At 42.2% G+C, this 12,630-nt stretch overlaps 1 protein-coding gene across 1 annotated transcript in view; it reads left to right on the top strand.

Moving 5' to 3' along the window:
- The window catches only part of LARGE1 (LARGE xylosyl- and glucuronyltransferase 1), a 612,831-nt gene that overhangs the window by 360,023 nt on the left and 240,178 nt on the right, over positions 1–12,630 (top strand). The window contains exon 6 of the mRNA XM_036759140.1: positions 5,257–5,428. Within this exon, the coding sequence (XP_036615035.1) occupies positions 5,257–5,428 (172 nt within the window). The remainder of the gene's footprint in view (positions 1–5,256; positions 5,429–12,630) is intronic.

Here is a 12,630-nt window from a genome sequence, read left to right as displayed (position 1 = left end):
CCTTTTATATATTTTTTTTATCTTCCTCCCTCTTCTTTCCTGTGGGGTAAGATACCCAACTGAGTATGTATGGTATTCCCTCCTCAGGCCGAATCTGATGAGAGCAAGGTTCACTCATTCCCCCCTCACCTGCCCTCTCCCCTCCTCCCACAGAACTGCTTCCTCTTGCCACCTTTATGCGAGATAATCCACCCCATTCTATCTCTCCCTATCTCCCTCCTCTAGTATGTTGCTCTCTCATCCCTTAATTTCATTTTATTTCTTTTACATATCTTCCCTTCATCTTCAACTCACCCTGTGTCTGTTCTCTCTCTTTTACATATATATATATATATATATATATATATACACATATATATATGTACATACATATATAAAAGCACACATATATATATACCTACATACACATGCATACATATACACATAGATACATACATACATACACATTCACCTATATATATACATAAACATATATACATATGCATATTCCCTTCAACTACTCTAATACTGAGGTCTCATGAATCATACACATCATTTTTCCATGTAGGAATGTAAACAAAACAGTTCAACTTAGTAAGTCCCTTGCAATTTCTGTTTCTTGATTACCTTTTCATGCTTCTCTTGATTCTTGTGTTTGAAAGTCAAATTTTCTATTCAGTTCTGGTCTTTTCACTGTGAAAGCTTGAAAGTCCTCTATTTTATTGAAAATCCATATTTTGCCTTGGAACATGATACTCAGTTTTGCTGGGTAGGTGATTCTAGGTTTTAATCCTAGCTCCATTGACCTCTGGAATATCGCATTCCAAGCCCTTCGATCTCTTAATGTAGAAGCTGCCAGATCTTGGGTTATTCTGATTGGCTTTCCACAATACTCAAATTGTTTCTTTCTGGCTGCTTGCAGTATTTTCTCCTTGATCTGGGAGCTCTGGAATTTGGTGACAATATTCTTAGGAGATTTCTTTTTGGGATCTATTTGAGGAGGGGATCGATGGATTCTTTCAATTTCTATTTTGCCCTGTGGCTCTAGAATATCAGGGCAGTTCTCCTTGATAATGTCTTGAAAGATGGTATCTAGGCTCTTTTTTTGATCATGGCTTTCAGGTAGTCCAATAATTTTTAAATTATCTCTCCTGGATCTATTTTCCAGGTCAGTGGTTTTTCCAAGGAGATATTTCACATTGTCTTCCATTTTTTCATTCCTTTGGTTCTGTTTTATAATATCCTGATTTCTCATCAAGTCACTAGCTTCCACTTGCTCCAATCTAATTTTTAAAGTAGTATTTTCTTCAGTGGTCTTTTGGACCTCCTTTTCCATTTGGCTAATTCTGCCTTTCAAGGCATTCTTCTCCTCATTGGCTTTTTGGAGCTCTTTTGCCATTTGAGTTAGTCTGTTTTTTAAGGTGTTATTTTCTTCAGCATATTTTTCAGTATTTTTTGGGGTCTCCTTTAGCAAGTCATTGACTTGTTTTTCATGGTTTTCTCGCATCCTTCTCATTTCTCTTCCCAATTTTTCCTCTACTTCTCTAACTTGCTTTTCCAGCTCCTTTTTGAGCTCTTTCATGGCCTGGGACCAGTTCCTGTTTTTCTTGGAGGTTTCTGTTGTAGGCTCTTTGACTTTATTAATTTCTTCTATCTGTATATTTTGGTCTTCTTTGTCAGCAAAGAAAGAATGCAAAGTCTGAGACTGACTCTCGGTGCGTTTTTGCTGCCTGGCCATATTCCCAGCCAACTATCTTGACCCTTGAGTTTTTCAGTGGGGTATGACTGCTTGTAGATTACAGAGTTCTATGTTCCACGTTTGGGGGGGAGGTGCCAGCTCTGTCAGAGCCGCACTCCTCCTTCCCCAAGGACCCCCAGTCCAGACTGGGCTCAGATCTTCAGCAGGCTGTTGCACTCCTGCTCTGATCCGCCACTTAATTCCTCCCACCAGGTGGGCCTGGAGCCGGAAGCAGCAGCAGCCGTAGCTGCCCCACCTCCGCTGCCCCCGGGGCTGGAAGCCGAACCGCGAACTCCTTCCACTCCCGCAGCTTTTCCCACTAACCTTCTCCGCAGTCTTTGGTGTTTGTGGGTCGAGGGGTCTGGTAACTGCCGCAGCTCACATATTCAGGGCGCTAGGGCCCCCTCCGCCTGGCTTCTGGTCTGGATCGTCCACGCCTCTCAGGCTGGGCTCTGCTCCACTCCGTTCCCAGCTCCCAGCTCCGAGCTCCGTGTGGGATAGACCTCACCAAGAGACCATCCAGGCTGTCCTGGGATGGAGCCCTGCTTCCCTCTGCTGTTTTGTGGGTTCAGCCGTTCTATAATTGGTTCAGAGCCATTTTTTATAAGTTTTTGGAGAGTCTCCGTAGGGAGCTCACATTATTCCCTGCTTACCAGCCGCCATCTTGGCTCCGCCCCCCCAGGCATTACATTTCTATTAGTGGTCAGTTTCCCCTCTTCCTGCTCCTAGGAACTTATCTGTGTAGAATGTAAGCCCTTTGAGGGCAGAGACTATTTATTTTTTTTGCATCCCCTAGCCCAGTGCCAGGAACATAGTAGGTGCTTAAGAAATGCTTGCTGGATTGGGTTGGTAGTGAGTTCCCTGTCACTGGGAGATTTCAAGCAAAGGCTGGATGACCACTTGTCCAGCACATTGGGAAAGGGGTTCCTTTTGGGGCACAGGTTGGACTAGCTGGCCTGGGGATTCCTTGGACCTCTGAGACTGTGATTCTTCCTACATCTCTTTACCCAAAAGGGCCTAAGTTGTGACATATTCTTTTTTTTTTTCTGTAAACATAAACTCTCCACCATTTCTTTCACTTTAATTTAACGATCTGACTTAACCGATTGCGAGATAAATTAGGGAGGATATTTGTGCTTCAGCTCATGTTGAAATGAATTTATTTTCATTTATTCATACTTCTTTCCATTTAGCAAAGTGCCTTATGTATGTGTTAAAATAAATCCAGGTCATTCGGACCTCCAATTAGGGGGCCTAATGGAATACTCTGTGTTCAGCTTTCATTAAACTCCTCTTCTCTGACAGCAACAAAAATAGATAAATAAGTTAATCAAAGGCCTGATGGAATAAGAGAGCCTTCCAGCCTGCCTGCTGAATGCCAGTCCTGGGCAGAAGGTTCTCTATGGAGGGAAGACCTGAGTAGAATTCCAGAGGCCAGTGCTTTCAGGTACAAGAATTGTAGAAAAAGTCCTCTGTTAGAGACAGAAACTGTGTCATGGTGTGGCCAGGAAGACCTGGATTCAAGTCCTGCTTTGGACATCCTAGCCCTGCCCTCGGGGAGCTTATACTCTATTGGAAGGAGGAAGGGAGTGGCAATATGTCCACAGATCTGTAAACACAAAATGCAAAGTAATTTACAGAAGGCTCTACTACAACTCTGATGGTCTTATTCAAATTGCATTTAGTAATCTTAGTTTGTCTAATATCCCCCATCTAGATTATCAGCTTCCAAGTGCCAGGCAGGTATAGATGGACAAGTCATTTAACCTCTAAGAACCCCGTTGTAAAATTAGGGAATTGAAATCAGCACCTTTAAAGTCCATTCTGGCTCTAAATTTATCATCATGTGATTTAGCCTTAAACTAGCTATCCATTCATTTTGAGAAATATTTATTAAGCACCACCTGTATGCAGAGTCCTTGCTTGGCTTTAAGGGGAGGTAAGAAGTTGAACCAAGACCCTACAAGTGTTGCTAGTCTCCACTTTTCTGCCATTCCTTTTCCCAGGTATCCTAGACTGGTCATTATCCAGATCCTTCCTCTGTTGGCTTTCTGCTGCTTTCTGCTGAAACTAGCTGCACCCCACCAATCCATCCATCAACTTACGGAACCATAAAATTGTGTTCAGAATAAATAGCAACCGTAGAGATCACTTTGCCAACTCTCCCTGCCCCTTACTTTATAGATGAGGAAGATGAGACCCAGCGAGGTAGAGGAGCTCACCCAGGGTTCCATAGAGAGTAAGCAGCAGAGTCAGGGTTCGAAAACACATCTCCTGATTCTGGATCCTTATTCTTTTAAACAGCAAGAAGGCTTATAGAATCATAAGGAATTGTGTTGAATAGGGCAGGCAAAATAGTGCTTAATAGGACTTTTGGTGACAAGGAAAAGGCATGGGGAGACAGAGAAGAAGATCATGGAAATATGAAAAATAGCAGCACACCATGTACCCAAGGTGTCACGTAAAGACCAGGAACTTGGAGTCAGGAAAAATTTGGGCTTGAATGTCACGAGTGGGATAACCATAAGCAAATCACTTCCCATCTCTCATCCCTTGTTTCTTCATCTGTAAAATGGCAACAGTAATTCCCATCACTGCCCGCCTGCCCTGAAGATCAAATGAAATAACCCATCTAAGGTGCTTTGCAAACTTTTGATTCACTCTGCGAATATTTTGTTTTCAAGCATCCTTTCGAAATCATGCAAGTGTGTATGGATGTATGTGGTATGTGCTGTATATGTGTGCATGTAGTATCTCTGCATGTGGATTTTCCTCCTCTTCCTCTTTTTTCTTCTGCACATCCTTGACCTCCTTGTCCTTGTCTTCATCCTTCTCCTTCTCCTCCTCCTCCTTTTTCTTCTTTCTCCTTCCTTCTTCCTTCTCCATCTCTCCTCTATAATATATGTATGTGTGTGTGTGTGTATAAATTGTGTGAGAAGGGAGGGCTGACTGGGGAATGGGGCAATCAGAATATATGCTATCTTGGAGTGAGGGGGAGGGTAGAAATGGGGAGAAAATTTGTGATTATAACTCTTGTGAAAATCAATGCTGAAAACTAAAATATTAAATAAATAATAAAAATTTAAAAAAAATAAATAAACTGTGTGTACATGGATATATACATACATATGGATGTGTGTATAACATATGCGTGCATATTCATGTGCTGTTTTAACATGCACTGTATATAGTTATATATGTACTTTTTGTCTCCCCCACCCTCCAACAAATATAAGTTCCTTGGGAGTAGAAATTATGTTTCCTTCTTTTTATTTCTACCCTCTGTGCCTAGTACAGTGTCTGGCACATGGCTGATTTTTTAATTGATTGACATGCCCCACAGTTTCTCTTTGACAGAGCTTAGAGTTACAAAAGGAGTGTTACCTTAATATAACACATTTCAAATGAACCTAAAATTTGAAAATAAGTCTAACTTGATTTCACTGTGCCCTAGATCTGGTCATCGTTGTGGATCAGATGTTTGCTAGCTAATGAAATTCTCCTTCCCTTTTTCTTTTCTTCTGTCTCTTTTCATTCAGTCGGAGGTCTCCTGGATCCCAAACAAACATTACTCTGGGATATATGGTCTGATGAAGCTGGTTCTGACCAAGACCCTTCCTGCCAACCTGGAGCGAGTCATCGTCCTGGACACAGACATTACTTTTGCCACTGACATTGCTGAGCTCTGGGCTGTGTTCCACAAATTCAAAGGTAAAAGTGAGTTTTCTTGGGAGGAGAGATTAGCCTCCACCCAAGGCATTCAGAATAAAGATTGGACCAATTTTCTATTGTCATGGATAATCCAAGCAGGGGATGAGTCCAACATCTATTGTCATGTTTTTTTTTTATGTTGTGTTTCTCAAAGAAGATAGAGATTCACCTAATTAATGGTATTTGGATTATGCTAATACTGGAATTAGTCTTTCTTTTTTGAATCAAAAAGGAGCTGAAAGACAGACATAGATCATGTCAACAGGGTAGGGGATTTACAATGGGAAGATTCCTAGTTTAAATCCTAGATCTACCACTTGTTACTTCAGGGAGCTTCATTTAGCCTCTCTGGGACTCAATTTCATTATCTTTAAAATGGTGATGGGAAGAAGTTTTGGAGTGAATGATGTCCAAAGTCTCTTCTGGCTCTGAACCTGTGCATGATTTTATAATCCTAAGAATTATTCTAGCATATGCCACTGAATGGTGGGAGAGGGTGGTCCAAAGTCCTGGTCAGTGGTTGGGGCAAGCCAGTCTGAGATTAACAGTCTACCATAGGTAGTGCACAGGATTCCATTTTAATGCAACTGATGGCAATCTAGAGTATTGTTGCTTTTGGCTTGTGGGGTCAAAGAATGAAGGTTACTTGAGGGGTAGAGAGGCCTGGAGAGTCTTTAGAAATGTTCTCCACCTGCTAGTACTGTTGTTCACTTTGTGCTATTAATTACAGCATCATTTACCATTGTTTAAGTAGGCTGGCATTGGTTGGCCGATATCACTAGAGCGGAGGATATTAACTTGGGGATCCATGAACTTGTGAGTAGATACATGGATAGATGGATGGATGGATGGATGGATGGATAGATGGATAGATAGATAGATAGATAGATAGACAACTATATGTAAATATAAATCATTTCTTTTATAATCCTATTGTAGTTTTTCTTTTGGTTTTATTTGTTTTGTGTGTGTGTGTGTTTCAAACCATTATTCTCAGAAGGGTCTGTAGCTTCATCTGATTGTCAAAGGGGATCATGACACAAAAAGGTTAAGGAGCCCTGTGCTAGAGACTTGTTAATCCCTCCTAAGCACTAAATTGTGCTGTCTATTATAGGGTGACTCATGTTCCCAGTGGGTAAACTTTACTGGTAAGAAGAGTGACAGGTTAAAAGAATGTGATTGAGCCAAATATATGGATATATACATATTCATATGCACATATATGAATGTATGTGTGTATGTATATGTACATATATATATATACCATACATATATATATGTATATCTACACATACACACACATACACACACACACACACACGCACGCACATGCATATGATGAGAGACAAAGACAATGTGTGATAGGACTTGAAAGAAATGTACACCTAAGTGTAACTAGGTAACTCTCTACTCTAAACTTTGTTCCATTATCAGCTTAACTAGATCTAGGGCAGAAAAATCCAGTTCCTTTTTTTCCTAATATCCCCGCTATCTTTTAATCTTGTTCTGTAGATTACCTAATTGGCCAGCCTGATGACACCAAACATTCACCTCCCCACTGTCTTCTTTTGCATAGTCATTAATTTTTTTTTCCAGAAGAAGAAGTATTCTTTGTCTCATTGTCACATGGCAACATCAGTAAAGTGCTGGTATTTTAAAAATGGCCTTTTGTTTTCATGAGGAGTGTGGGGCCAGTAAAGAAGCTTTGAAGTTTCCCAAAGACAACTCAGCTATCTTCACCTCCTATTCAGCTCTTGTCTCAACCTCTGTCCATCTACACTGCCCATCCCCAATATACTTACTGTTAGACAAGCTCTAGAGAGTGTTCTTTGCAATACATGTTGCAATCAGGCTAATAGACATTCTTCACTGACTTGAGTTTTCCTGTGGATGCCAACTATCATGTGTCATATATGTGCCTATGTCAATGTGACAGTCCCCGAAAGTTCCCCCTTTCTGGTCATTGCCCTGAGGTGGGGGTTGTCTAGGAACCTCTCTCCCAAGATTTTCAATCCCAGTGTTTTTTGTTTTGTTTTGTTTTGGGGGGGAGCAAGTAAAGTGTGTATTCCAAGGTCAGCACATTAATGGGGAAAACATGAATCTGAGGAGATGAAGTAATAGAGGATCCTCTTTCTTGGGTTTATCTCTAATACTCCAATTACTTTATGACGTAATCCTCTCCCTACTATAAAAAGCAATATGACAAATGCTAGAGTTATCTGGTCGATTCTCATTGATAGTACCCACCCTGCTTTAATGGAGCTCACAAACATAGAGGGAAATTAAAGTATTACCAACAAAAGAGAATAATGGTTCTTAATTTTTACCTGCTACGTGAATGAATGTGTAAGGTTTGTTTTTTTTAAGTGCTTACTATGTGCAAAGTACAGTGTTAACCATTGGGGATACAAATAGAAAAGTCAGACAGTCCCTGTTCTCAGGAAGCTCACATTCTAAAGAGGGGAGACCGCACATGTGGAAGGTTTCCACTTCCAGACAGAAGGAAAGGTCCCATGGTCCTTAGGCTACAGTGACAAAGCAACAGGCCTCTTTTTCAAGCCATTTCCACTGATAAAATGATAACAGTTCCTGCTGTTGAACCACTGGACAGTGCCAAAGATTATGGTGGCCAGAACTTTCTTTTCTAGGTCCTCAGTAGCTACGGTTATAGCACCTGCAGGAGTGGTTGCCAGGCTCCATCACTACAAAGATTGCTTTCCAGGGCGATGGCTGTGAGCAATAAACTGGAAGCGTTTCTATTCTTTTGGGTTCAAGGTTATGGACTCTCTCCTTTGGGAACTGAGAGGAGATGGTCATCAAGGTGCTGGTAGTGCTTGGTGCATACTGTCTACTGTCTGTCTGTCTGTCTGTCTGTCTGTCTCTCTCTCTCTCTCTCTTTCTCCCCCCCCCCCCCCGCTCTGTCTGTCTCTGTCTTTCTTTGTCTGTTGCTCTGTCTGTCTCTGTCTCTCTCTGATTCTCTCTTTCTGTGTGTCTGCTGCTCTGTCTTTCTCTTTCTCTGTCTGTCACTCTGTCTCTCTCCTTTTCTCTCTTTCTTTCTCTGTCTCTTTGTCTCTCTGTCTCTCTCACTCTCACTTTCTTGCTCTGTATGTCTCTCTGCCTGTCTCTATCTCTCCCTTTCCCTCTCAGAGTGTTTCATTGCTTCAGCTAGGCTGGTTTGCCTGCCCAGTGTATGGCAGTTGGTTAGCAGTTGATGGGCAAGTAGTAGACTACTTGGATGCTGCTGAATGTGAGGCCTGGGCTGGAAGTAGGACTAGTGGTCTGGGAAGTGCTGCCATTCTAGAAGTCTTGTGCCTACTTAACTCTCGGTGGCACTTGATCAACAGTTGTTCACCGGTGGCCCCCCCCCTCCACAATTTCACACCTCATGGATGACCATGTGGGCTGGGATGGAGTTCTAGGAGTTTGGGGTGGTGGGCACTGTTGTTCCCAAGGCTCTTGTCCCAGCTTCTCTCCATCAAAGAAGTAAGGGGAATGGTGGCCAACGTAGTGATGGTACTGGTTTGTTTTGTCTGGCACATGCTACCTTCTGTTTCTCCATCCAGATGTCTTGTTCCTGAATACCATGCTAAGTGCTGGGGACATGAAGACAAAAATGGGGGGAGAAACTGTTCTCAAGGAGGTTACATCCTATGGAATCACACATGGGCTAATTTTATTAAGGAAATAAACCTAGAAAAATAAAAGCATGTAATGTAATGTTGGAACTCTGGAATATAGAAAGTCAGAGCAGGGAGGGACTTCAGAGCACAGAATGTCACTTAGGAAGGACAATGGGACCCAGGGGGTTAGAACATTTTGGTAGGGCTGGAAGCAACTTTCTAACAAAGAATGCCAGAGCTCAGTAGTACTTTGGAACATAAAATGACAGAATTGGGAGGGAGCTTAAAATGTCCAATGTTAGAGATTTAGGGGACCTTAGAACATAGAGCATTAGAGGCCATTTGTACATTATGCCATTGAGCTCTAGAGCTTGCAGAGATCTTAGAATGTAGAACATATTCTAACAAGGATCTCAGATGATTTGGTCTAATGCTCTCATTCTACATTCAGTGAAACTAAGATTCAGAGAAGGGAAATGGCTTGATTTCCTGTATCTAGAGGAGGGAGTAAGTTCTCCTTTATCTTTTTGCCTTTCACTCTTCCTGTTTTGTACTCTTGCTCTCTTTTCCTCCTTGCCTCCCATCTCCTTATCCCCTGCTCCTTTTTGCCTTTCCCTCGCTTTTCTCTTCTCCCTATTTCCTTCTCTCCTGTCTCTGTCACTCTGTCTTTGTCTCTCTGTTTTCCTATTTCTCTATGTCTCTATCTCAGGCTCTTTCTCTGCCTTTGTTCTTCCTCTCTCTACTTCTGTCTCCTGAGTCTCTGTTTCTCTTCTTCCTTGTCCTGTCTTCCTGTAGTCTCTGCCTCCCTCTCCCTCCCCCTCTCCCTTCCTCCCTCTCTCCATTTCTCCCCTCCCTCCCACCTATCTATCTATAATTCATCTGTCTCTTTATCTCCTGTCTTCCTTTCTTCTGGCTCTTTCTCCCTCTTTCTCATTTCTCTTATTTCTCTCTTTCCCTCTGTACCCAAAGCACCAAGGCCAGTGGAAAGAAAATAAACCAACCTTGCCCCCCTTCCCCACCCCACCAGCCCTCTCCCAGTTTGGGCAGATGCACTTATGTACCGCATCCTGTCCTAAGCAAAAGTTTTCTTTCCCTGCCCACTTCCCACAAGGGAAAAGAACTCATCAGAACTTCTCTTGTGTTCAACGTTCCAAGTGACATCAATATAATTGGGTGCTTTTTTTCTCTTCTCTTTTCTGTCTTCCTCTTTAGAGTCTATGCCAACCCCTCATGCTTAGATAACTGATAGGTTTGATTCCTTAATGGAGCTGTGAATTTCCCCTGAGCCTAAATTCCCTTTTTTATATAGTCTATTAAAAAGCCTTTTATTTCAGACTCTAACAGTCCTATTCTCAGTTCCTGCCTTTAGGAGGTCTTGCAGTAACTTTCAAAACAACCTCTTTGGGACAATCCAGTGGGCTTCCTGAGCTGGTACTTAAGGAAGGCTGGCAAATGCTCCTGATGCCTCCTCACTGGGAGACCACACCACGCCCTCCTCCCACTTGAGTGATTTCAGAAGCACAGACTCTCAGTAGAAAGAATCAGGCCACCAGGGTGTTGGGGAGGTTTGAGTGAGTCATTCCAGGTCTTTGGTATTGGAACATGTTGAATGATAAGTGCTATAGGGAAGGGCAGGGCCACCTCCTGCGGGCAGCAGAAGAGGATTCATGCAAGAAAGCACAATAGAGCAGGAAAAATAATGAGCTTAGAGTTGGAAGACCTGAGTTTGCAAAATCATGAAGCTTAGAACTAGGCCGGAAGATTTCAGAGATCATCTCGTCATCCATTTCAAATCTGGCCTCAAACATTTAATAATAATACTCTCTAGCATTTATATAAGGTTTTCAAAGTACTTTACATGTGCTATCTCATCTGATCTTCTCAACAGGAAGGAGGTGAATGCTATTATTATACCCATTTTACAGATGAGAAAATTGAGGCAGTCAAAAGTTTGACATGCCCACAGTTTCCTACAAACTCCCAGGGTTATTGTGGGCTTGAATGAGGTAGCAAATGTGAGGAACTTTGCAATGCTATTATCATTCTTATTAGGAGGAGGAAATATTATTATTATTAACACTAGTCCAACTCCTTTATAAAATAAGGAGATAGAGGGAAGGTGTTTGCCCCAAGGTTATATAGGCATCCCCAAATTTCACAGTTGGAAGGAGCTTGAGTCCAGCTTGCAACTGAAGAAGAGTCCTATCTGTAGCATCCCTGCCAAGTGTTGATCCAGACTTTGCCCCAGTTCCTCCTGTCAACAGGATTCTACCTTTTCTAGAGGCAGCCTATTCACCTACTAGACAGTTCAAACCATAAGGCAGTTCACCCACCCCTAGCACCATGACCTAGTATATGTTTCTCCTTAGTTATCATTCCATGCCCTGCCCCCCAATTGCTCCTGTCAGAACAAACATAATTCTAGCCTTTCTATTTCATTAAGATGACTTTCTAGTGCTGCCTAAGTCTTCTCAATTAAGAGATGTTTGTTAAACTCAGCATCCAGACTGAACATCCCCTGTTCCTCCAACTGATTCTCATATGGCATAATCTCCAGGTCCTTCCCCCTGTTCATTGCCTCCTCAGGACATATTCCAGCTTATCAAAATCCTCCCTAAAATATAGACTGCACACAGTGTTCCAGATGCTATCTGCCTAGACCAGAGGACAGTGATACAACTTCAGAACCTAGGAGTAAGTGGCAGTGTTTAAATCCCAACTTGAGTCGTCTGAAGCCAAATCTGGGATTCTTGATATAGCTTCAGTATTGACTACATGACACTGAACTAGGCTCTGACCCCATGGGTGCCTTATTTTCCACAAACTGGAAAATGCCAATAGACACATTTGGTTTTAGCTACCCTGGAACTTTTTTGGTGCAAATACGAAGAAAATGTAAATGCACATAACCTGAAAGTGAACTTGTCAAAGTATAGCCTTCTAAAAAGCAGTAGTATGGTCATAGAATCATAGATTTAGAGATGGAAGAAATCCACGCCAACCCCCTCATTTTACAGTTGAGGAAATGGAGACCTGTAGATATCATCACAATCATAGGACCATAATTTTAGAGCTAAAAGAGAGGTTTATGATTTTATTTGAGCCTACCCTGCCCTCGTTGTACAGGTGATGAATCTGTGGTCCTTGGATGGGAAGTAACTTGTCCAGCATCGTACAAATGTGATCATAGAACCATAGCTTTAGAGGCAACAGAGACTTCAGAGGCATTTGAGTCTAGTCCCTTCATTTTACAGATGAGGAAACTGAGGCCCATAAATGGGGCATGATTGCCCTAGGTCATACTGGCTTATGTCACAGAGCTAGGGCTTGAAGCACCTCAGAAGGTATCCATTCCAACTCCTTTATTTTATTGATAAAGAAACTGAGGTTCAAAAAAACAAAGTCATTGAACTCAGGTCATGAGGGTTATTCTTGAGTCCACGCCCAGTGCTTCATCTACTTTACCACGCTGCCTCTCTGGCATGGTTCAAAGAGAATGGACTTTGCAGTCAGCCAGAGCCAACGAATTCCAGTCCTACTTCTAGCATTTACCACCTGTGGAGCCCTGGGCAAGTCATCTAA

Source organism: Trichosurus vulpecula, chromosome 5 (genome assembly GCF_011100635.1).
Source record: "Trichosurus vulpecula isolate mTriVul1 chromosome 5, mTriVul1.pri, whole genome shotgun sequence".
NCBI classification, from domain to species: Eukaryota; Metazoa; Chordata; class Mammalia; order Diprotodontia; family Phalangeridae; genus Trichosurus; species Trichosurus vulpecula.
The sequence above is the reverse complement of the archived record's forward strand: the minus strand, read 5'-3'. Positions and strand labels throughout refer to the sequence as shown.